We start from the raw sequence: 26335 nt of genomic DNA, 5'->3' as shown, positions 1-26335 counted from the left end.
ATAAATGGGTATTGAATTTTGTCGAAAGCTTTCTCTGCATCTATTGAGATGATCATATGGTTTGGCTTGTCATTCTTTATATTTTACTTTTCTGCTATGAATTCATCTTTAGTGGAGGCGGTTTTGTTCTGTGAGAATTAACATGTCTTGGATTATGAAAATAGCTCTATAGAGTGGTTCTCATTTGCTTGTCAGGACAGGAAGATTTTCTGTGATATTACACGGATTTTGTATGTTGATTTCTAGGTTTGCAGTTGCTCTATCACACGCAGAGCACAAATGCGGACCCCAGACCAAAATGTGCTAGGGGTCCAGAGTTTCCTTTGTTTATTGCCTCTAACTATTTGAAAACTATAAACCCTTCTTTTTATTCTACTAATTGATACCTTTAACTTAAGTGTGCACATACATACGTGTGCACACACCCACAGATATGCACACACATGGTTGAAATTAGATCCTTTACTTAAGAACGAGATTAAAATAGTATATATTGACGGTCTGTTATAAAAGGTGAAGAAGTTGATTTTTTTTTCTAGTGATTCATCAGTCATGCATTTCATCGTTTTTGTTAGTAACATTTCAGAAGTTAATCAAGTATTTTTATATTAGATGTTTTTACATGGTTTCTCATTAACAATTCTTTTTTATAGTTCATTGTGTTTCAACTCACATTTATTTTGATTTTAATACTCATATCTATGTTTAACTGATTTTGGTGTATAACAAATCAGTTCTTTTTTAATACAATTTCCTCCGATCTTGTGGGAGTTCTTTATTTTTTTCACTAAAAAATTTTTTCCTTATTTCCCCATCTCCCCAAGCCTCTAGAAAAGAATCAGAGCCAGTGTAATTTCTGAATCTTTGTGCATCGGGGAACATCTTTCTGTAGCCTCACAAATGAAAAACAACTTATATATCAGGGTATGATTTTTGAGTCACAGCATATTTGCCTCAAAAATTTTGTTCCAGTGATTTTTGGCATTTAACTTTGGGCAACAGAAAATATGGTTAGCATTGTTCCTTTTTCTTTATAGATAGCCTTTTTTTTCCAGCCTAGATGTTTATCTGAATATTTCTACATCAGTAATATTTAATAACATTATCAAGAGATTTGTTCTAATTTTAAATTGTACATGGAGAGCTCTTTACATTTTGTTCATTTTTGGGTTTTATTCTGCCAAAAAGCTGTTTTTACATTGTATCCTTTATTATTGCATCTATTTTGTTTATTCTATTCTCTTCTTTAGTAATAGCAATTATCTGTCTTTTATATGTCTGTTTTTTCTCTGAAAATGTCTTTTTGGTGCCTTCACACGTGAACACACATGAGCAGATGATATTCCAAGGAAATAGAAGTCTCACTGTTCTCATTCCCTTATATGTTCACTACAAGGTTCTCAAATTAATTCTCCACAAGTTTCTGCCTGTTGCTTATTCTCATTACAGATTCCAATGTCCATTCAAATTCTGCTATTCCATTTTGGTTTCCTTACCATCTTTCCCTGCCTCACTCAGCAAATTTTCTTCTAGTTGCTTCTTCACTTGATCCATATTTTGGAAAAGCTGTCCTCTTATTGTTTAATCTTTCACTTTCTTTATTCTTCCATGTTTTCTTGAATTTCATGCCATCTAAAATGCATTTCTGTTTTCCACTGTGTAGGTTATAGAAAAAAATCAAATGGGCTTAAACAATAAATTAACGTGTTATCTTACAGAACAGAAAGTCAGGAGTTAGAGGAGGTTCCATGGATTGGTTGAATGAGATGCCCAAGAATGTCATTAAGGCCCGCCGTCCTTTCAAGCTCTCCACTTTGCCATCTTATGTTGGCATTGCCCTTAGCCTGGATCCTTTCTTGGATGCGAGATTGCTTTAGCAGTTCCAAGCATCAAACCCACACATGGTAATGTCCAGTAGGAGACAGAAGCCACTGGAATATCCTTCTTAGAAGTAAGGAAATCTTTCCTAGAAGAAAATAGGACTCCCCTAGTAGACCTTCCCTCCTAGCTCATTGAAAATTTTTGAAAATTGGCAAAGACGATAGGAACATCTGATTGGCTTAAAAAAATCAAGGATTTTCCCCTATGTCTTGGAATAGGGTCATCCTCCTCTGAGTCACATGGGGAATGTGTGGGCACCCAGACTCGTTTGGGGGTTCTGCCAGAAAGGAAGAAGGTAAGGGATGGCTGTTAGGTAAACAGTCAACACTGACTACTTTTCTTTTGAAAATTTTATTTTTCTCAGCATCCAGAGTGTCATTTTTCATATTTTTCACATCGCGGATTTTTCTTAGACTCCGTGTTGTTTTGTTTCTGTTTTCTTAACTTCGAAGAAGGAGAGGTCTCTAGGGACTGGTGTTTGCCAATAAACAGAGAAGGCAGATTCTTATTGTTGCTTTCGCTGTTCAACTGATTGGAATCCTTTTCTTGTGACTTAAGCAGGAGAAGTAATGGAGGTTCACCGTCCCCATCCCTATGTGATATATCTTCCACCATCCTGCCATGTCATGTGAGAGGTGTGGAAGAAGGAATTCACACTCTCCACAAAGAGAAAGATTGATTTCTTTATCAGGAGGAGCAAATGAATCCAGAAGCTCTTTCCTATGACTGTTCCCATCACAAATTTTTTCTAATACTGAATCCGAGTTCTGGGGTACAAAGGTGTTTATCCACCCTCTTTTGTCTTAGCCAATGAAAGGGACGGAGGAAGAGAAAGGGCTTGGAGATGCCCCATCCCCGTATTTGCTTGCTAGAGCCTTTGATTCTCTGAGCCCAGGAAAGAAAATGGGAAAAGATGAAGCATTTCTTTTCTGTCCTTCAAGCCAGCGTTACCTTAAGTAACGAAGTATAACCATGTCAATTGTCAATTGTATAATGTCCATTTCAGCTCCATAGAATGTGGCACTGTGGGATGACATTCTACTTAACTACTAGTTTTACAAGTTCAACCCTGTGGAGCTGGTCAGATTTAAGACAGGGAGAGAAGGTAATTCCATCTGTCATTACACTGAGTAAGAGCACATTCCTGAGGGGATATGAGATGGGGGTATGTGAATCTACTCTTTCTCAAAGGTCACAAGTCTGTATACACCTATCTTAGTTTAAGTCAAAACTAGCATATCACGCCCATGATTTTATATTTCACTATCATTCTTAATGAGATAAAGTAAAGCAATGGTTGAAAATTGATTTAAAGAAAAACTTTGAAGACATGACTATATAGATATGCACTATTCAGTGCAGTAGCCACTGGTCACAGGTGGCTATTTATATTTAAATTAATTGAAATTAGGTTAAAGTAAAAATTCAATTCCTCAGTCACACCAGCCACATTTCAAGTGCTTGACAGTCATAGGTGACTAGTGGCTACCATATTGAATGTGCAGATACAGAGCACTTCCATCATCATATGAAGTTCTGTTGGGCACTGCTGTGCTAGAGCTGTCTTACACTAGATCAGTGTCTTTTAGAGTTCACTCTAGCTCTAAGTCAGCTCTCTTTAGAACTTGATTTGGCTCTGGATGTACACCCACCCTGTCTAATACTATAGCCACTTACCATATGTGGTGTTAAGCACTGGAAATATGGCTGGTCTGAGTTGAAATGCTTTATAAGTAAGATACACATTGGATTTCAAAGCCTGAGTATGAATAAAGAATGTCAAATATATCATTAATAATTTTATACCAACTCTACGTTGAAATATCATTTCGATGTATTGGGTTAAACAAAATTTCTTATTGCAATTAATTTCACTTGTTCCTTTTTACCTTATTTAATGTTGCTATAAGAAAATTTTAATTTACGTACGTGGTCCATGTTATATTTCCACTGGACCTCTTTACCCTCTGTGTAACTCCAGAATGCTCTCCCTTTCTCTGCCTCTTTCTCTAGATCTGTGCTTCCCAGTATAGTAACCATAAGCCACATGTGTACATTTAAATTTAAGTGAATTAAAACTAAGCAAAGTGTAAAATGCAGTTTGCCCATCACATTAGCCGCATCTCACACACTCAGTAGTCACATGTGTTCAGTGGCTACCATATTGCACAGCACAGATAGAGACCATTTCCATCACTGTGGAGAGTTCTATTGGACAGAGCTGGTACAGGTTGTACACAGTGATGGCAAAAACCACAGAAGTGGGGCGTGAATGCCTAAAGCTTGGGCGTTGTCTGCACGGTGCCTAACTCTGCAGCACGTTACCCTCCCACCTCCTGGAGCCCATCTGTTCCACCTGTGTCAGGCATGTTTATGCACATCTTATCTCCTCTTCTCTCCTGCAAGGGCCGTGGCAGCGTATCTCCCTCTGAACACACTTTCCTCCGCCCTCCTGTCTGTACTTATATCTAACACTGTGCTTTGTACAATATAGGTACTCAGTAAATATTTGTTAGCCGGCTGGAGTGGCAGTTCCTAGCGAGTGATTGGAAATACGTGGCTGTTGCTAGTGGGAGATCTCTAATGGCTTGGTAGCAGGGGGGATAAGAAAGAAAGAGAAGGTCAAAGCCAGGTTCCCAAGGAGGAAGGAAGAGCGACTGGCAGAGAGACAGAAAAGAGGAAATCAGAGGGATGGTGGTGACCTGGCATCTCGTACACGTCACCATAATCCCTCGGCTCGCCCTACCAGCCCTTCACGGGCAGCAGCAAGACACGTTGCGGGGGAATTCACAGCCTTAGACAACAGCTATAGAAAAGGTGCAGAAGAAATCCAAAATATTATTATGTGATAAACATGTAAGGCCTATAAATGAGCAGTTGGAATGGCATGAAAATTAAGGGTCTGGTGAGGAGAAAAATGAAAAATGTTCTCTCCCTGGGCCAGCTGGTTTGAGTTAACATTTTATGAGCAGCATGTGGATTCCAGCACCCTTGTTGAATTAGCAGCAGAATCACACATTAGTTTTAAGGCTCCCTCTCGAAAAGGAACATCGTAACGATTTTTAATTGGGGCTGATAAAAATGTAGCATTACTTGTAGGTTCCTGAGAGAAGTGAGTTGTGAAATTGGGTTTTCATTAAACCTAATGATGGAAAATTAAGTATAGTGAGTCTGGTGAAATGGGGTGTGATAAAAGGCATCACTTCTGCATTATCAGAGGTTAATAGGGAATAGGTGAAGTAAGCTACATTGGAAAAGGGAGTCCAACTAGTTGAATTAATAAACCTTGAAACTCCCTTGGTTCCTGAGTCTTCATAGCGTCATTAGCACCCGCATTGACATTATTACAAATGTTACAGCAATACAAGTTGCTAAATTTCAGACGCGTTTGTTTTCCATTCCAGTGTTGGTTTTGCTGACACCAAGTTTACAGTCTGTCTAGCAATGTGTTTAGAGGAAAATATCCATATTGGTAGCTATTTGGTTTTGGAAACACTTGGCATCTCACAAAAATTGTCAGATGTTCTTTGCTAAGAAGCCTATCTCTGCCAGGCAGCTGGTCTCCCAGGCAGCCCAGGTCCCAGGCCCATGGGTCTCTGAAGATACCTGTCACCATATATGATAGTGGCTTAGGTGGGAGACACTCACAGAGCTCCAGGCATTGACCCCAGTTCATCCTGTCCTGGGAATCGTGAAGTGCAGCATCTAGAGAAGCAAACTCAAGTGCTCCTTTTTTTCTCCATCCCCATGAGTGATATTCACTGGAAGGAGGCCTCATATCCATGGCAGCTAGGACGCCTACAAGAAATAGCGTGAGTCTTTAAGGAGAAGGAGTCTTCTTAAAAAAAAAAAAATCCTTCAATAGGGGCTTCCCCGGTGGCGCAGTGGTTGAGAATCCACCTGCCAATGCAGGGGACATGGGGTCGATCCCTGGTCCGGGAAGATCCCACATGCCGCGGAGCAACTAAGCTCGTGTGCCACAACTACTGAGCCTGTGCTCTAGAGCCCGTGAGCCACAACTACTGAGCCCGCATGCCGCAGCTACTGAAGCCCACGCGCCTAGAGCCCGTGCTCCACAATGAGAGAAGCCACTGCAATGAGGAAGCCTGCGCACCGCAACGAAGAGTAGCCCCCGCTCTCCACAACTAGAGGAAGCCCGCGTGCAGCAACGAAGACCCAACACAGCCAAAAATAAATAGATAAATAAAATAAATTTTTTTAAAAATCCTTCAATAGTTTCCCACTGGCTTGGAGATTCTTAGACATTCACACCTTTCTAGGCTGACCCCACACCATCTCTCACAGCTTTACCCCCATCGTATTTCCACCCTCTACCTCCACTCTGTCTTATCTTCCTTGCTCTTACCTGGATGTGCTTGGCTTTTCCAGCTTCTCTGCTCGTGCTTCCAGGGGTTCTTCCTGTCTGTCTACCCTACTAGACCATCCAGCCTTGAGGGTGAAACCTGTATTCTGTGCATTTCCAGTGTCTACCAGAGTCCCTGGAACAGAGTGGGGTCTCAGTAAATCTAACTCCTGATCGCAAGGGTGTGGTGGAGAAGGGAATCTGTGCCCACATTTGCCAGCTCTATGTTTAAGCAACACCAGTGAAGATGTGTTACCTGTTACCTCAAATCCCAGGAGAAAAGTAAGCAGTATTTTTCTCATGCTTGTCAGAAAACTTGTGCTTACATCTCACCTAGGCCCTTCTTCCTGGTGCATAAACCTATATATTCTAGATCCTTCTGTTGGCAGTCCTTTCCTTACTAGGAAGAATTTTGCTCATGCTGTCACATAGGAGGAAAGTTCACTTTTACATACAGAATCAATGTTTGGTGGATTATTGCGACAGAGAAACAAGCTGAAAGATATGTGGATTTTGAAAAGACGAGTTGCAGAAAATGAGGAATGTATGCTAAAACTCCCAGGGAATGAGTGTGGCATAGGCCCCGTGGGGTCTGCCTTGGTACCTTGCAGTGCCTGAAAACATCTGCGTGAGACACATCAAATCTGGCAGTTCTCATCTTATGCATGCCACAAACAGGAGGGTCTAGAGCATAGACTGTCCATGTCTTTGGGAGGAGGCTGGGGAGACCAAGCCTGAATGGTTCTGGATAAGACGAACTGGCCCTGAAAGATTGACAGTGTATGGCTGGCAGGGAGTTCATAGGGTAAGAAAGTGGTTTTACTGGTCTAAGGGGAGCAGAGGAATTCAAATTTCAACCTAAGCAGGCATCAGTTTTAAATTTATTGATTGATTGATTGCTATGTTGGGTCTTCGTTTCTGTGCGAGGGCTTTCTCTAGTTGTGGCAAGCGGGGGCCACTCTTCATCGTGGTGTGCGGGCCTCTCACTATCGCGGCCTCTCTTGTTGCGGAGCACAGGCTCCAGACGCACAGGCTCAGTAGTTGTGGCTCACGGGCCTAGTTGCTCCGCGGCATGTGGGATCTTCCCAGACCAGGGCTCGAACCCGTGTCCCCTGCATTAGCAGGCAGATTCTCAACCACTGCGCCACCAGGGAAGCCCCAGGCATCAGTTTTGAGGGTGGCCCAACTAGTAGGGAGCAGTTAACGCAATTCAGTGTGTCTATAGATGATTATCAGGCGAGATTATAGATCTTATACCAAGGATAGATGTATGAAGGCGATGAGGCATAGGACCCAGGCCTGGGAGAAATAGCTCTCAGGACTGAAGGAGGTGGCTCAGGCTTCCCTACCTGCAAGGTAGGTCCAGCATCACTCCTGGATTAAGAGTGTTAAATTCTGGGGAAACTAGACAGTAGGCAGAAGGTGATCATTGTTGCAGAGCCCATAGCTGGAGAGCAGCTGAGAGGGTCAGGGTCCCTGCTATCTACTGCGGATCCAAGACTGGCTCCAGTTCCTCCCAGTGTATGACCCAAAGGAAACAAACTAGTAGAGAAACCCGGTCACACGGGGATGCAGGCAGATGGACCAGAGGCACACACATGGCTCTGACCTCCAGGGACCTGAGGCTCTCGTCACCTGCAGGCAGGCACCAGAGACGATTCCAGGTAGTCCGCTTCCTCACCAGGAGGGTGTTCCTTGTATCCATCCTGCCTGGCTTCTCACGGGTTCTGGGATTGGCCTGGATTGGCCGAGACCACCCTGACAAGCCTGAAGGAAGGACAGAAACAGGCAGGAGATGACAGGCAACCTGGAGCCTTGTCTTTACTCCATCAAGATGCACCCTTGAAACAGAAACGAACCAAGGGTTATTGTGTCACTGGTTTGTTTGTTGTTTTAGTGTTTAAATCTACCGCCACAGCCATGCCAGGGAAACTGTGTTTCTTTATTCTTTCTGCAGTTCCCTGATCAGCTGAGTCCTGAGTTAGTTCCCTCTGCCCTCCTGAGGTCAACCTGGGGGAGGCACAGAGGACAGAGGACAAAACTCCTATAGGTGATGATCTGTTCTCCCTCCTTCTCTTTGAAGCAGGTGGCAGCCGTGGGGAGCTCTCCCAGCCCACCCTCACGATCCAGACTCACCCCTACCGGGCCTGCGACCCCGTGGAGATGAGCTATCCCCGGGACCAGTTCCAGCCCGCCATCCGGGTGGCTGACCTGCTCCAGCACATCACTCAGATGAAGAGAGGCCAGGGCTACGGGTTCAAGGAGGAATATGAGGTAAGAGACCAGCCTGCGGGAAACTCCCTGATGGGCACAGAGGCTTCGTGGGTACTAAAGCTACTCAAAGTATGGTCCCCGGACCAGCAGCATCAACACCACCTGGGAGCCTGCTGGAAATGCACCATCTCAGGCCCACCCAGACCTACCGCATGAGTTTGGAGTCACACCTTCCTTCAATGGGAAGGTATCGATAGAATGGCTCCGCCCCCATCTCACATGTTGTAGAAGAGCCAGCAGATCACCCCTGCCAGTGATTTTCAGCAGGCCTGCTTGCTCCTGGTCCCCTCTTGCCTCATTGTCATGCTTCTGTTGTGTTTTCAACACCCCAAAGTCAATATCGCATCTGGTGACTGCTGTCCTCCCTCTCTCTCTCTACCTGCTCCGCACCCCTGCCTTGGACATCCCTTACCTTCCTCCCCAGCAAGTCTGTAATGCCAAGGATTTGTGAGTAGCAGTTGTTGCTAAGGTTTAGGGTATCACAGAAGGATTGCAGCCGAGTACAGGAAGCACCTGAATACAAGTCCTCCTGAGGTGAGGCTCTGGTCACCAGACAGGTCTCTGTCCACTTCCTTTCCCAAAAGTTCCTTTTAGTGTCCTAAAATTTTCCTCTTTTTTTCCTCCTCCTTTTTATAGCAGCCAAGAAAAGAACTCCACTCCCTCTACTTTATTATGCAGAACAATTTAGCTATCTTTATCTCACTCCTTTTGTTTCACTCCTTGCTCTTTAGGCCTCACCTTTTACAAACAAAAGGTAGAAGGAAAAACTCATTAAGATGTTCTCCTGCACTAAACAGCATCTGACCCCCAAGAGGAATTTTGCATCCCTCCTGAGACTGTCGGAATCCAGCTGCAGGCAGCTTTGGAACCAAGCATCTCTTTCTTCTCTTTTCCTTTCCTCTCTCTACCTCTCCTCCATCCTTCCCAAAATATCTTTTGAGCATTTACTGTGTGCCAGGCTCTGAGTTATTCGCACTAGGTTTTGTTGTGGTGGTGGTGGTGGTGGTGGTGTTTTTTTTTCTCACATGCATCATGTGGCCCAGATATGCTAGGTTCAGTTTCACTGTGTGCAGTGAAAATGCATTGACTCAGACGCTACACATTTGGAATTCTTGATACTGCAGACTAAGTTTATCTCTCAGACTATATTCTGAGAAAGAGCTTACAAAGCAATATTTCAGAAGTTGAGTGAGGTCATGAAATTGTGCTAAATTTAGGGGTAGGGGATGTCCAAACATCCAGATTCCAATACAACAAACTGCGTGGCCTATCGTTTTGCTACCTGAGTTTTAAAGTTCTTTATTAGTTGAATGAAGAGTTTGGATAGGTGATTACTAAGGGCCTGTCTGGTCCTAAAACTTTATGAGAGTATAAAACATGGTAGCAAGGAGAACATTTGACACAGTTATGCAAACAAAAACGTTTATGTCAATGGACATGAGTAATTACCAGCTCAGGAGAACCAGCAGTTAATTTCTTTTGTTTTGTTTTGGTTTTTTTGTTTTAACATCTTTATTGGAGTGTAATTGCTTTACAATGGTGTGTTAGTTTCTGCTTTATAACAAAGTGAATCAGCTATACATATACATATATCCCCATATCCCCTCCCTCTTGCGGCTCCCTCCCACCCTCCCTATCCCACCCCTCTAGGTGGTCACAAAGCACCGAGCTGACCTCCCTGTGCTATGCAGCTGCTTCCCACTAGCTATCTATTTTACATTTGGTAGTGTATATATGTCCATGCCACTCTCTCACTTCGTCCCAGCTTATCCTTCCCCCTCCCCATGTCCTCAAGTCCATTCTCTACGTCTGTGTCTTTATACCTGTCCCCAGCAGTTAATTTCAAATATGGTCTAAGTAAAATAGTATTTTTCATATACTCAACCTATAAATTTTGGGAGGATACTGGGATAAGAGTTGCAGGTGATGGTCTCATCACCTCATATCCCTGGGCCTTATTTCCTAGGAGGTTGGTTAAATGATCCTGATCTCAGGGGGCCGTGGGGTCCAGCAGCTGGACCTCAGTCCTTGTCTTCTTTGAAAAAAGAATTAAGCAAAGAGACAGAGATTATGAAGCAGATAAAATGTTTATTAGAAGCAAAGTACGTGTGGAAGAACACACAGGCAGACTCAGAGTGAGTCGTGCCCAGTAGGGGTGGCTAAAATTGCTTATATGAGGGCAGTTTTCCAGGTTCCCTCTGGCCAGTCATCTTGCTCATGCCCATATTTGGCCTGACTCAGGGCCCTGCCCAATGTGCACGCACATCTTTCAGCCAAGATGAATTCTAGCGTGGGGGTTTCTGGGAGGTTGGCAGGACATATTATGGGCTGGTGCCCCCTCTCACCTTTGACCCCTGAGGATCTTTTCTGCACATGTGTGGTCTAGGATGTCTCCTTGACCACAGGAATGAGAAAAATGTGCTCGCCTTATCTTTTACTCAAGCAGGGCTCTGCTCCTGTCATTATCTTTATTTCATAGTGTCTACAGGAGACTGTTTGCAGCTGCTCAGCCTGGGGCCCATCTCTCTCCTGCCTCAATCTCAACCCCTTAAAGTATGGGGGGGGGCATGTGTGTGTGCTCACACTCACTTGTGTAGATCTGTGTGGTGAGTGAATGTCAGGAGAGGGTGTGTTGTTTGTAAAGTCATATTCAGTATCATGAAGGTTTAATAAGTCATTAGTCATAATATTTAATTTGTTTTAAAGTTTCAAATAGCATTAAGGGACACATGTGGCTTATCAGAAAGGGGGCCAAGTAGTCAAAGCCTGAGAAACACTGTTCTAAGAACTTGCAATCTATAATTTGAAAACAGAAATACAAATAAATTTGACGACTTTGGTGCATTTCCTTCCAGAATGATATCTTTTAAAGGTATCCATCCTTATGTGGTGGGATTTGGATTGACATTTTTTTCATTTATTTTTTGTGCCTTTTTACATTTTCCAAATTTTCTCGCATGGAAATGAACTGCTTTTATAATGAGAGAGAAAACAATAAATGTTGTTCCATCATTTGAACTTCAACCAGAAATATCATTAAGTAGACTAGACTTGCCCTCACTTAGTTCAAATTATATTAATCAGTTAGCTTGAATGCTTAGCTTCTAGTTAACAGCATTTCCTGATTAACTGGAGGTTAATTGGAAAACGTTACTTCATAGGAGTCTTTCCACAATGTCTTTCCACTTCCTTAGACTATAGCTGGATATTGCTTTGATCATCAAGCCTCCTGTGATGTCTGGAATCTACATACTGAGCAAAGAATCACAAATCTACTTGAAGACTGTTTCCTATTGTAGATATATGATTCCTGGGTCTTCAATCCTACTATCAAATGCACACACTCTGTGCTCTGTTTGTTGCCTGTCACTCCCCTACCCTGCTCATTTTTTTCATACAAATGAGTGGGTTTGACAAGTTGACATATAAGGGACCTCTCAGCTATAGCAAGCTGTGTCTTATAAAATTCACTTAAGTTTTACAATCACTTACAGATTTGCTCATTAAATATTTACTGAGTATTTACTGTTTCTAAGGACTGTTTGAGGTATTTGGGATATACCAGAGAACAAGAATGGAAAAAGATCCGTGCCCTTGTGAAGCTTGTGTTCTAGCAGAGGAAACCCAAAATAAACAATAGACTTAAAAATAAGGAAGTTATTATACAATAACTTACTTAATGTAATATGTTAGTAAATAATATGGTATGTTAGACAGTGAAAAACACTGTTTGCTGTGTTACAAACTACCCCAAATCTTAGTGACATAAAACAACCAATTTACTGTGCTCACTGATTCTGTGGATCAGCCATTTGGACAGGGTACAACAGGGATAGTCTGTCTCTATTCCATGATGTCTAAAGCCTTGACTGGGAATGCTCTAAGGCTTGGGACTGAAGATCTGAAAGTGTCTTCACTCAGATAGCTAACAACTGGGATCTCAGCTGGGATTGCCAGCTGGAACACCTACACTCAGCCTCTTCCGGTCGCCTGGGCTTCCTCACAGCATGGCTGCCTCGGGATCTCTGAACTTCTTACATGGTGGTGCAGAGCTCCGCGGGTGAGCCCGCTAGCTAACGAGGTGGAAAGTGCGTCACCCCTTGTGACCTACAGTTGGACGCCACACAGCATCACTCCTACCACCTTATATTGGTTATACGCAAACAATAACTGCCTACATTCTAGGGGAGGGGAATTATTAGAATCCACCTCTTGATGAAGGGAGGTGTAGCTGCAAGATTCTAAGAGAGAATACGGAACAGGAGTATTGGAAAATATAATCTGTGGATAATACAGTCTTCCACAAGTAAGTACCACGGGAAATGAAAGAGAAGCACAAGGAAGGGAGATGGTATATTCCAGGGACATGAGGTGAAGGAGTTCCAGTATTCAACAGGCTGAAAGGGCAGTCTTTAATTAGAAGATGAGATTTGAGCAGAGGCATGCTGGAAAGTATCTGGAGGAAAAGAGTCAAGATCAAGGGAGTAATATATCTGGCATGTACAAGGAGGTCAAGCGTGGTGTGAGTGCAATGAACAAGGAAGAAAAGTAATAGAAGGTGCAATTGGAGAAATAAAGGGGGCCTGACCATATAGTGCCTTATAAGCCATTATAGGGACTTTGGCTTTTACTCTGAATGAAATGGAAAGCCACTGCAGAGTTTTGAGAAGACAAGTGATCATTTTCTGACATTATTTTGAAAGATTGATTCTTGCTGCTCTGTGGAGAATAGACAAAGGGAGGAAAGGGTAAAAGCAGGGAAACCAGTTACGAGCCCACTGCAGTGACCCAGCAGAGAGACAGTGCTGACTCACCCAGGATGTGGCAGCGGGGGTGGAGAGAGGTGGCTGGATTCTGAATGTATTTTAAAGATAGAGCCAGCAGGATTTTCTAACACATTACATGTGGCCTGGGAGAGAAAGAGAGGAATCAAGGGTGCCTCCAAGGCTATTACCCAAGCCACTGGAAGGATGGAGCTGCCACCAGTGGAGATGGGAAGGCTGCAGGTGGAACAGACTTGGGGATAAGGAAGGAATGGGGAGTTCGATTTTGAACTAAGATGTCTATTGGATATCTTAGTGGAGATGGAAAGTAGGTAGCTGGATATATGAGTCTGGAATTTGGGAAAGAAGCCTGGACTGGGGAGAAAACTTAGGGAGCCATTGACACATAGATGATATTAAAAACACAGAATTTCAACTGTGAGATGTCAGAGCACTTTTCATAGACCAGGCATTGGACTGGACTGTAGCAACTGAGGAGACAAGATAGAGTCCTTGCCTTCTGGGGAGCTTAGAGCTTATTCTTCGAGATGGGCATATAAACTAACTATTTCACTATTTGGCAAAATGTCACAGTAGAGGTTTCCCCAGAGTGCTATCAGAACCCTGGGAGGTGGGGTGCATGAAGCCTAGCCTGAGGATGGATAGCCAGTGGCTTTCTGGAAGACATAAAGCCTAAGCCAAAGCTTGAGAAATAGGAGGGAGCATAGAAGGAGATGGGACTGAAATTGTTAGTAGGGGCAGGCATGGGGTGTGGGCAAGGGGATTTGGATTTTATTCCAGGAGCAATGGGGAGCCACTGAAGGCAGCAGGATTTTTTTTTAAGCTGGATTCGCATTTTAGATGCAACTATTTGTCGTAGGTCAGAACAGGGAGATCAGAGGCAGGTAGGGGGCTGGGACAGTAATTCAAGGAAAATATGGGTTTGCCTGAACCTGGAGACTGGGCCCCGAGCCTAGACAAGCCCACACACATTCTTTCATGTCGAGCCATAAAATCAGCTTGCTCTCTTTAGCATGTAAACTTGAACCTCTCAATGTATATATTTTAAGTTCGGTGACTTGAAATAATGCATGAATGGTCCTGAATTGAGAGTCAAAATGCCTAGATTTAAGCCCTGTCTCTTTCATTAACTATCTGGGTGACCTTGAGCCAGTTCCTCCCCCTCTCTGGGCCTCCATTTTCATATTTATGCAGTGGGCGTGAAGACATTGGTCAGAGTGATCCAAAGAGTGCTTCTGTCCATGATATATTGGGAGTCCCAGCGGGAACCAATTGTCCAGGCCAGCTGGATCTCCCATCCCACCTGTAGCTCCACTGGACCCCGCTCTCTGGGGCTACCACCCCCGTAGTTATGTCTCAAGTCCTAGCAACCATGATTGACCAGGGACCTTGGGTTCCTAAGAACTCAAGGAGGCCTAAGGCAAATTAACTGCACTTCCCATACAGATCTGAGTATTAGAGGCTTTCAATCTTCACTGCACATTAGAATAACCCAGTTTTAAAAACACCAACAGCCAGGCCATCCTTCAGAGCAATTAAATCAGAATCTCTGGAAGTGGGATCCAGGGATCAGTATCTCCTAAGCTCTCCAGATGACTCTAATGTACTTTCAAGGTTGAGACGCTGGTCTGAGGAGACCCGTGGAGTCCCCGGCACATGCCCTGCTTGTGCCCACAGACCCTTCCCCTCACCTGCTGTACTTGCTGCCGGTCACATCCGATGCCCGTGGAGGCACGTGAGGACCCCGCAAATCTGCCCTGCTATTGGACCACAGTCACATTAGAGTCAAGGGGCTTCTTCACGTGATCCTGGACTGCAGAGTCTTCCCTCCTCCCCCTCCTACCTCCCCCTCCTACCTCCCCCAGCCCAAATTCCCCCACCTTCCCCAGTTACAAACCAAAAATCCTAAGCATGCCATCAAATGCTAACAGATGTTGGCTGGAGAGTGGGATTGTCTGTGAGTCCTAGAACGCCAGCCACTGTCATGGTCAGATGAGTATCAAGTTTGGGAAGGATGTGGGGCAATAGGGTGAGGTGACTTTGTGATGGAGAGAAGGAAGAGAAGCATGTTAATCCAGTCCAATCCAGGCAGCCTGTCATCCTAATGAATAGAACAAGCCCAGTAGGGAAACCAGAAGGTATTGGTTACTACAGCTCCATTAAGACTATTTAAGACAACGAGGAACAGCTGTGAGGAATATGATGCAGCCTAATGAAGAGCAAACATTTGTTCATTTTCCAGCTCTGGGCAGACACGCCACGTGCATGGCTTGTGTGGGGTGAGGCCAGTGTTGCCCTCTTTCTCTTAGTCATCTAAGTGATGGTGGGCAGGCAGCCTCCCGATAGAGTGTAACCAAGGAGATGGATGCTTCAGATCTCCCCAGGTGCCCTCTTCTCTGCTCAGAGCCACCTGAGCAGAGACAGAGTGGACCTCCTGCTTCTCCCACAATTTTTCTCTCCTCTCAGTTGGTAAAAGAGTCCCAGAACATGCCACTGCAGGTGATCTCTGAGAGACTCTAGTCCAGCTTCTCAATTTGCAAATGAGTGATTCTTGGGTAGGGGCATGGGGAATTAGTGGCAGAAGCCCAAATCGTGAAAGGGAAAACCATGGTTGTTCTCCAACTCTGGAAACTCATAATGACCAAAATAGAAAGACTTGACTCTCTGCCTGCTCATCTCATTCCACTCACCATGGATTAAAATAAGGAGAAGCTGGGCCTTTTCCAGAGGTGGCCAAAAGACATCAGGAACCATGTGGTTTCAGACTTGGAAGTTTTCCTAGCAAGAAAGAGCTCATGTACAAGAGACTATTAACGGAGTCCTTTCCTTTGAGCTTATTTTTATTTTTCCACTTAGTATTCTGTTTGTAACCCAGCAAGCAATATTTTCTGTTTAATTGGAATCCTCCCCAACCAGGTGAGCAATTTTCAGGTGGTACCATAGAAAAGTGTCTCAAGTGAGAGTCAAGACGTGGTTCTCAATCTGCTACTGATATGCTGGGTGGACTTGGACAAGACTCTTCCATCTCTGGGTCCATGTTTCATCTTCTGTGACATGTTTGACTACATAGCATGGACTCCTGAAGGCTGATAATATATGCTGGTACTTCATTTGGCCAGAAACACTTACTGAGTACCTTACACTGTGTAGGTTACTGGAGATAGTTAGAAAGATACAGAAAGAAAATAAAGACCCTACTTTGAAGGAAGCTCATGGTCTTACCACACCATGTAATCATATAACAGAACTCTAGTTAACATGCTTTGTAGACCCATGAGAAAGGGCAGTCCAGGGTGAATGCAGGTTTTTGTTGTTGTTTATTTTTGCTTTTTGTCAGTTATTACTGCCAGGATCGATCAGAAGCTTTCTAAAAGATGAGGCACTGAGCTGAAGAAAAAGTAGGAGGCTGGGTAGAGGAAAAGCATGTGTGACAGAGTGAAACAGAGGTTTAGGGGCTCAGAAACATAAGAGAGTTGAAATGTTGCAAGCCAGCTCTTAGACAGGAAACAAAGATGCCTGTCTATGAAAAAAGAAAAATCAAAATGAAACTAGTTGGGGAGATAAATAGGAAGTTTTCACAGTTTTCCTGAACAGAATTAACAAGGCAAATCATGGCCTTTGACAGTTCACCCCTTAACTCTAGCTGACTTCAAGTTTAGGGGAGAGCTGTTGACCCAGAGGCACCCTCCCAGAAGCTCATGCATGCAGATGGAGAAAATGTGTGGACAGGACCAGAATTCTGTAGCCTGGAATGGGATGCAGGGGTCCACCAGGTCATAGGCTCAGGAATGGGAGGAGTAGATGTACCCTAGTATGAGCTTTCCCATCAAACTATAGGCCTTTTGGAAGTAGGGCCAGCATCTTACTCATCTCTCTTCTCTGAAGCATGTGGAAAATAGTATGCTAAATATTAATTTAATTGATTTGCAGAGTACTGGTGAAAAACTTTATGGTTAAGAATAGTCCCATCAATGAAGTGAGAGAGTAGCTTTGACATATATACACTACCAAATGTAAATAGATAGCTAGTGGGAGGCAGCCGCATAGCACAGGGAGATCAGCTAGGTGCTGTGTGACCACCTAGAGGGGTGGGATAGGGAGGGTGGGAGGGAGATGCAAGAGGGAGGGGATATGGGGATATATGTATACGTATAGCTGATTCACTTTGTGATACAGCAGAAACTAACACACCATTGTAAAGCAATTATACTCCAATAGAGATGTTTAAAAATAATAATAAAATAAAATAAAAAGAATAGTCCCATCCATTCTAAATGTAATAGTTTGCATCTACCAACCCTAACCTCCAGGTCCATCCCTCTCCCTCCCCCCTCCCCCTTGGCAACCACAGGTGTGTTCTGTAGGTCTGTGAGTCTGCTTCTGTTTTGTAGATAGGTTCATTTGTGCCATATTTTAGACTCTGAGTCACTTTGCTGTACCACAGAGATTGGTACAATTTGTAAATCAACTATACTTCAATTTAAAAATACGAAAAAAAAAAAATAGTGCCATCCAGAAATTTAAAAGGCAGTATTTCTTAAAGAAAGACACTGACACAGAAAGACCCTCACATCGTAGGCTGTCTCTATAGGTGCATAGAGTGTCTTCAGAGTGAGTCTTCCCCAGGAATTTGCTGTTTCCAATCACTTTCCTGGCTAAAACAGTGGTTCTTAAACTGTGTTATGTGTCAGACCCACCTGGAGTTAGTAAAGAACGTTGAGACACAGGCTCATGGATGCAGGACAGGGCCCAGGCCTCTGCATTCTACCAAATTCTCTAGAAAATCTGGATCCCTACCAAAGTTTGAGAACAGCTGACCTAAACTTTGTCATTTAAAAGAGATCTCGTAGCTTTCAGTGGGGCCTTTTAAAGGGTGCTTTGCAACTCTATATGCAGATAGACACTCAACTATTCTGCTTGTTCCAAACTCCTGTCACAGACAAATACCCCCATCTTGCCGCCCTCCGATTTTTGACTCAGCATCCCCAGCAGAACTCATAAATTACCGTCTACTTAGTGACGTGGCACACAATAATATTTGCTCTCCTGATGCCACTCTGAGTAGATGTCATTAGTCATCCTCTCCTGCCTTCTCTGTCCACATTTATAATCCCTAAGGCATGTGCTTTTCAGCAGAGATAGAGGCATTTGTTGAAAGCGTGGTCTCTGCCAGGGCCACCGCTAACTCATACAGCACCTTAGAGTGAAATAGCAAAAGGTACACCTGTCTCAAGATACTTGACTTTATCACCTTGCAGAAGATGTTCATAATATATACAGAAACCTGTCATGCCTACCAGATGAATGGTGCTCCCTTAGATTTGGTGCTGTTGTGTTTTGCACAACCTGTACAGCCATCCATGGTAGCCCTTGCCATCCACCAGCTAGCCATGGTCTTCAGTAAACATGGGTATTTACTGAGCTCACGGACCTCAGTTGAGACCAGACCTTAGGCTTCCAACCGCCCATAAAACTCCTTCTCACTCCCTTAACACTGTGTCTTACCTGTGACCAGGTTGTCCCAGTTTTCCCAGGATGGTCCCAGTTTTAAATGAAAGTTCTACATCCCGGGAACCCCTTTGGTCTGAGGCAAACCAGGAAGGATGGTGCAAGGAGCCCCCCTCTTTTGTCTTGTGACAATAATCTGGATGCTTCTGCTCAATAGGAGTCAGAGAATGAATTCTGGGGGTGAAACAAGGGGGCTGGATAGCATATCCTTGGGATGGAAGAGTCTGAACACCTGCCATGTGCCAGGCGTTGGGTTAGGTGTCTACAGGCATTGTCTCAGGTAATCACTAATCATCACAAAACTCCGTGGGGTGTATTTTTTTCATTTTTAAATTTATATGCTGCAAAATTTATTTGGGGGTTGCAGGGTATACAATTCTATGAGTTTTAACATGCATAGAGTCACATAAACACCAAAACAACCAGGGTACATAAGAGTTCCATTGGCAAAAGAATTCCCCATGCTGCCCCTGTGTAGTCAAATCTTTCCCCCACACCTAACCTGAAGGGTGTATTATTGACTTAATTTTCAAAGAAGTTAATTGAGACTTGGAGTGGTAAAATGATTTGCAGTAAAAATATCCAAACACTCTGGTCTGTCTCCCTTTTGCAAAGCCCTGCCTTTTCCCTCTCAAATGCACGGCAAGAGATGTTTCTTGACGAGAGAGATGTGTGAAAGACCCAGGTAAAATGGCTCCTCCTTTGTGAAGACTCTCTGGGATCTTCCCTGCATCAGGAGAGTGCAGTGTTGGGTGGGGTCACGGGGAAATCCTGGCAGGCCAGACTGATCACGGAGGAAGCAGGCCCTCGGCTGCTGTGCCCTGAAGCATCAGCCAGAAACTGCCTGGTCAGCATTCCCTGGGCCTGGTTTTGCTACACCCCAGGGCATATCATATCCAGTTATCTCCAGGGATACAGTCAAGCCAAAGGGAGTGAGGAGGGCCTCATAGCTGACAGAATCTGCTGAGGTTAGTGGGTGAACAGGTAAAGGAAACGGAGCAGGATACGCTCAGCCATGGATTGGAGGAGAGCTACCCTTGGATACTCTGTGTTCTGATGTCTCACTATCTGGGGCCTAACTCAAGGAGGCTTAGGTACAGAGAAGAGTGTCCAAAGAAGGATGGCAAGCTTCAGAAAGGACTTTCATATCTCAGTAGGGCCAAACCAACAGGTAGGAAGAGGAATCAGCCAAGCAAACATCAGGGCCAATTCTCAGTTCTAACAAGAAATTGAAGTATTAAGGGGGGAAACCGGGGTAGGTTGCAGAGTCCTGTGACTCAGAATAGCAGGTCAAAAGAAGCTTGTGACTTGTGGTCAGGTGATCTGAGCTCCCCCTGGCTCCAGGACCTCAGCTTCATGACTGGGAGGGATGGTTGGTGGGTGGGTAAGTGGAATGCCTACCAACCATAAGAAGAGTTGGTCTGGGACGGGTACCAGATGATAATCTTATCCTAAAGTCTACGAAGCCCGTCAAGAAGGATAAAGGGAGGGTTTAAGAGACAAGTGCTCTTAGCCACTTGTCACGATGCTGGTACTGGCTTCGCCTCCTCATTTTTAAAAATGTCTAAAGCATCCCCATTGACTTAAAATAAAACTCTCGTTCTTGGCCGTGGTCCACAAGACCTCAGCTGAGCACCACACCTTCCCCATCCACATGATGTGTCACTTATATTCTCTCAGCTCTGTAGAGCCTCCCTTCAAGTTCTAGAACACTCCAAGCTCATTCCATCTCAGGGCCTCCACACCCATCGTCATCCTGGAACATTCTTCCCCCAGCTCTTGCCATAGCTGGCTTCTGCTCATCATCTGTTTTTCAGCTCCAAGGTGTCAACAGGAGACCAGTAGAAATACACCTGGAGTTGAATAAGCTGGATTTAGGAACTGTGGGAAATCTCAGGAAGAGGGTGTCAGACAGGACTCGTAGGATGTGAGCTGTGTTAGGTGATTTGGGGCTTTGGTCTGGATTAGACACCAATAGGAAGTGGGAGGATTGGGTACCTTAATAAATCTTAGCTATTAGAAGGGGGCCCAGGCTCGAGGCTACAGCTGAAATTGGCAAAGGAGCAGCATTGCTCACGTGAGCCAGGATGGGGGTGGGTTGTTGGTTGTTTTTTGGGTTTTTTTTGGCTTGGGCAATATTCCTGTTTGTGTTTGGATATGACTACAGAGTGGCCTAGTTTTAGCCTCGCTCCATCCTGCTCTCAGAGGAGCTTTGTCTGGTGTTGGCATTCTGTGAAATTGTTTAAGTTCAACAGGAAAACACCAAGGTCCAGCTGGGAGTGCCAAGCCAGCTCTTGGAAGTCAGGGGCTGCACTTTTCCTTCTCAAATGCCACCTTTTCGAAGAGTTCTGCCCAAGCCACCCGACCTAAAGTGGTGCCTTGTCCAGAGTCACTGTCTATCCCAGGACTTTGTTTGTTGCCTTCGTAGCACTTGTTTTAAACAATAATTATCTTGTTTATTGTTTGCACCTTCCCACAACTAGGACATAAAGTCCACGAGATCTTGTCTGCCGTGTTCATTGCTATTATTTCTAGGATCTAGTGTAGTCCTAGCACCCAGCTGGTCATTGGAAAAAGCAAGGAAAGAGAGAAGGAAGAAGGGACAGAGGGAAGAAGGGCTCACTTAATATGCATTCTTGGGTGAGTCATTTCATGTTTTCAGACCTCACTTTGCTGATCTGTAAAGTGAGGCAATAACATTCTCAAAAGATCCTTTCAGATCTGCCTTTTGAGGATTCTATGAATACCACAGCTCAGACCTCCAGAGATGCAGACGTCCCCCAATACACCTTTTAGGACTTAAAAAAAAAAAAAAAAAGTGAAAAATGACTGCCTTAGAAAACCAACACTGTGGAAGAGTTGGAAACATTTCCACACTAAGAGAAGAGTGTAAAAATAGAGCTCAACATTCTAAGGAGAAGAGAATGAGAAAAGGAAAGCAGAGATTGATAATGGATGAATATAATGAGATGGCAATTTTGGTTTCAGAAGAATGTGATTAGCTCCTAATGACTGCCACCATTCCCTGGTCAATCTACTGTAACTAGCCACTAATGCAAAAATAATCCCCCCTCGGCTGGCTCACTTTGAAGACGGAGATGAGACTCCTTTTCATACTTTTACCCCCTCATATTTTTTTCCTTCCTGAGATTATCCCCTATTAGGTTGCAGCTCCCTAAAAATGGAAAGGGATGTGTGATCAGAGTCTGCAAACTAAGAGGTCATTACCACTCACTCCTGGGCGGCTGCGTGAGGTGTTGCCTCTCAGCCTTTGTCAACATCATCACAGCCCCCGGGGCCCACACATTGTCCTTCATCCCCCACCAGGGGGACACAGAGGCTCCGAAGACTGTGCCAGGAGCCTGCATGATCTCCCATGGAGACGGGCCACTCATCACCACTATCTAGGATTTTTCAAAGGATATCTTCGCGCTGGGTTTATCCTGAAGAGCATGGCCTGGATGTTGAAAGGACTCCCAGACTTTGCCATTTCAGGACTCTGAGGGTGAACAGGGATGTTCATTAAACTTCTGCAGTATCGTGGTGCAGAGGGTACATACATACTCTGTGGGGCCCCGTGGATCAGGGCAAAGGCGAAGTACATGGAGGCAGAGTAAACAAAGAAATGCCCAGAGGGTCTGTCCAAAAGTGAGGCAGGAAGCTTTATGGTGTAGTGAGCTCTCCATCACCAGGGGCATCCAAGTCTGATGGTATCCACTTAACAGACGTTAGGGATCAGCTTATCAGCTGCCTGGAAGGCCATTGTGGAAGGGAGCACAAACAAATTATTTTCAAGGCCACTTACACCTCTGAGATTCCAGGATCTTTGCCTCTGTATGCACAGAAGCCATCTCACACACTATTTTTTTTTCCATCTATCTATCCATTCATTTATTCAAAAGGGGTGATTCAAGCACATACGAAATACAAAGCCAGTATTGGGTTATGAAGATACAGACATGAATAAGATGCTACCCTTTACCTGGAGTAGCCCATCACCAGGTTGGAAGACAAGACATTCAAATTATCAGATGTAAAGGAGTCCAGCTAATAATAGAAGTGACTGACTAGCTGGGGATGCAGTGGGATGGTGGGAAAGTAAGCAAGGAAGGTTTCACAAAAAAGAAGATGCTTGAACTGGGTTTTGAAGGATATGTAGGAGTTTACCAGCCAGACTCAGGTGGAAGAGAATTTCAGGCAGAGGGAACACTGTGTATATAGTCAGTCTCAGAAGTCTGTAACACCTGAAATTGTCTGTGGCATTGTATTTAGTTGCTAATCACTGAAATATTGTTTTAAGGGTAAGAAATGAGGCTGGAGGGGCATATGGGGTGAAATCATTAAGGACCTTGTATTAAAGAGTTTGGAATTTATACTGAAGTGACAATGGCAAGGGGAGTAACTGGGTCCTATTCACATATTAGATCTCTCTGATTATACAGGAGAATGGATTGGAGGGGACAAAACCAAAGCAAGAGGAGACCTGTGGGAAAGTATTTCTCCAGGTAAATTCACTATTTGCAAGAATCATAGCTGCACATTAGAATCACCTGGGGAGCTTTAAATATTACTGATGCCTGATTAGACTCTGATTTAATGGTCTGGGGTAGAGCCTGGGAGTTTTAAAGCTTCCCCAGACAATTCTAATGTTCAGCCATTACAAAACTTTAATCTAACTGTAACCTGAATCCTGGCACATAATGAGTAGCCAGCAGATTTTTTTGCCCAAAAAATGAGTATGAAAACATTCAGAGGGTGCTATTCTCGGTTTCATAGCACTTTAGGTGGATATTAGATGAATAGTGGCTTTCATTACAGAGGGTTTCAGGTAGAAATCCATCCCCAGAATATCAGCTTAAACATCAAGAAGTCTAATGCTACCACTGAGACAAGCACTTCCCACCCATGCAGAGAACCAGGAGTATATAGGCCTGGCAAGTTGCCTGAAAGAGCTGGAGCTACCTGGCTCGGGTGAGAGGATGAGGCCAAGGGCTGGAATCTGGGTTCTAAGAGTTCCATGCCAAAGCATGAACCATTTGTGGTCTACAGATGGTCTGCACTGGTGGCAAGAGGGATGCAGGGAGATGGTCAATTATAATGAGTAAGTACAGGATGAGGAGGAGAAAAAGGAGAGACAAGCCCTCCATTTGCAGAACGAGCACTCTTCTATCTCCATAGCACTTTTTCAGACTCAGATTTAGGGCAGAGCCTAGAACCTGTTTTGCTTCTCCTCCGGGGTACCAGTCTAAGGGTTTCTGACACACAAAGAACAACATTCTGATCAAGTAATTGCTGGGAAGGCACTCTATTACCCCGGTCTAAAACCCTGGGCAAAACTAAGTTAGAGAACATGGCTTAGCCTAGGCAAGGACCTCTCACCCCATCTTCATTCAATCTGGTATGACTAGGTAGTAGAATGGGCACCCATTCTATCTACCCAACCACTGCACAGATGAGGGGCATGGTCATGCTTCTAGAATAAAGGTCAGCAAACTACAGCCACAGGCTAAATCCAGCCCAACACTTGTTTTTTGTAAATCAGTTTTTAGTGGAACACAGACCTGCCCATGTGTTTGCACTGTGTCTAGGATTGTGTTCTCTCTACAACAGTGGAGTTGAGTGTGGGTAGTTGGAACAGAGACTGTGTGGCTTACCAAGCCCATGCTGCCTATTATCTGACCCACTACAGAAAAAATTTGCCAACTCCTGCTCTAGAAGAGACATGGGAGATGTCTGGCTTGGAAGAGACATGGGAGACTGGAAGCAAGAAAGGGGGAATCACACATGGTCTGGGCTTTGAATACACAGTGGTCCTGCCTGCCCATAAAACATTGCCCACTGAGTGGCTGAATTTCTGACCAGTCAGGTTACAGACTTCTCCTTGCTTAGGATGTAGACCTGTAAGAAATAGGTGGGCAAAGTCAAGGCGGGTGTGTTAAGATGACTGGAAGATCCTCTCCCCTGCACTGCTGACAGGGAGCTATGTAGACTGAAGAAGAGGTAGCAAATTCAGTCTCAGAAGCAGTGCAGGGGCCATGAGCAGGGCATCCAGCCTGTTCTACCAGAGACACGGTAGGGGCAGTAGTCAAGATGTGGTCTGACATTCATGCTTCTGCAGCTTTTCTAAAGCTGTTCCCACTCCCTGAAATGCCCATCTTCCTTCTCTGAGAGATCAGTGGCTGCACCCTCCCCAGTGTTTCCATAACACTTGGCTCATAACTCTGTTAAATCACGTCACATGGTTGTTTACTCGTCTGTCTTCTCTTAAACTGATGAGTCCCATCTCTTCCTTCCTTCTAACTCTGACTCTGAACCTCTATGTCCACCTTCCTGCTCAGTATCTCAGCTTGAAAGTTGACTAGTCATCTCAAACATGTCTGCTGCTGCTGCTGTTTTTTTTTATTGTTTTGAACATGTTTAGAAGCAAGTGCTATACACGGCTCTAAGTATTCAATACTTTATGTACCCAGAACACAACATTTAATTCCTGCTTCCCCAGACCTGTTTCTCCCCCATCTGTTTCTTCTCCATCTCAATGAAAGATGTGACTCTCCACTCAGTTCTTTAACCAGTCAGCCTTCATCCTTCTTTTTCCTTCATAGTCCACGTCCGTAGTAGATGTGTTGGTGCCCTGCCCACATCCCCTCCACACTCACTTTTCCCCTGTATGCCCACCCAATGCCCGCCTCCTGCAAGCACCTGTGACTTTTTGCCTGAGTACTTCCTTAAGACAAAAGAATATGCACACCTTGTCTACAGAGCATGACAGAAGTGCCAAGGGATTTCCTAAGAGTTGTCCTCAATCAGTGATAGATGGGAACTGGGGGATAAATACCCCAACTCCCTTCTTACTCCGGGAGAACAACTCTGAACCATGAGATGGGCCCATGGGATTAAGCCTCAGGTGCAGTGGTTGTTTGTTCGTTGATGTACCCTGTATTGGTGTTCTTCCCTCGATTGTCTGACTTTTCCCACTCTCCCACCCATGAGCTCCTTAGGATTGCCTCCCAAACAAATCTCATACTAGAATCCTTGTTTCTGAGGCTGCTTCTGGGGGAAAACCAAAATCTGCAATATTCAACTGAACATCCTAAAAAGTGATCATTTCTCACCACATCCACTGCACCATCTTGGTCCAAGGTACCGTCATCTCTTGGCAGGACTATTGTAACAACTTCCTAACTGATCTACCTGCTTCCTCCCTGGGCCTCCTAGAGTCTCTATTCCATACACGAGCCAGAATGTGCTTTGTAAAACATAAATCAAATTAGCTAACTGCCTTGCTCAAAACGCTCGAATGGTTTCCTATCACACCTAGAATAATACCCAACTCGTTACCAATGACCACAATGTGTTATAAAGCCTGAACTCTCTCCCTGCCTCTCCAGATGCTTTCGTCACTGCTTTCCCCACCTCATCCTTGAACATGGTCATTCAGTTACCACCTTTGCATCCACTGTCCTCTCTGCCTGGAAAACACTTCCCACTTTTCTTGGCATGACTGGCTTTTTCACATCATGAAGGA

At 44.4% G+C, this 26335-nt stretch overlaps 1 protein-coding gene across 2 annotated transcripts in view; it reads left to right on the top strand.

Annotated features, from left to right (window-relative positions):
* PTPRT (protein tyrosine phosphatase receptor type T) overlaps positions 1-26335 on the top strand; it is an 803133-nt gene that overhangs the window by 707917 nt on the left and 68881 nt on the right. For both annotated transcript variants that reach the window (XM_057529518.1, XM_057529519.1), the window contains exon 17: positions 8328-8518. In XM_057529518.1, the coding sequence (XP_057385501.1) occupies positions 8328-8518 (191 nt within the window). The remainder of the gene's footprint in view (positions 1-8327; positions 8519-26335) is intronic.

This window comes from Balaenoptera acutorostrata, chromosome 15, assembly GCF_949987535.1.
Source record: "Balaenoptera acutorostrata chromosome 15, mBalAcu1.1, whole genome shotgun sequence".
In the NCBI taxonomy this organism is placed as follows: Eukaryota; Metazoa; Chordata; class Mammalia; order Artiodactyla; family Balaenopteridae; genus Balaenoptera; species Balaenoptera acutorostrata.
The sequence above is the reverse complement of the archived record's forward strand: the minus strand, read 5'-3'. Positions and strand labels throughout refer to the sequence as shown.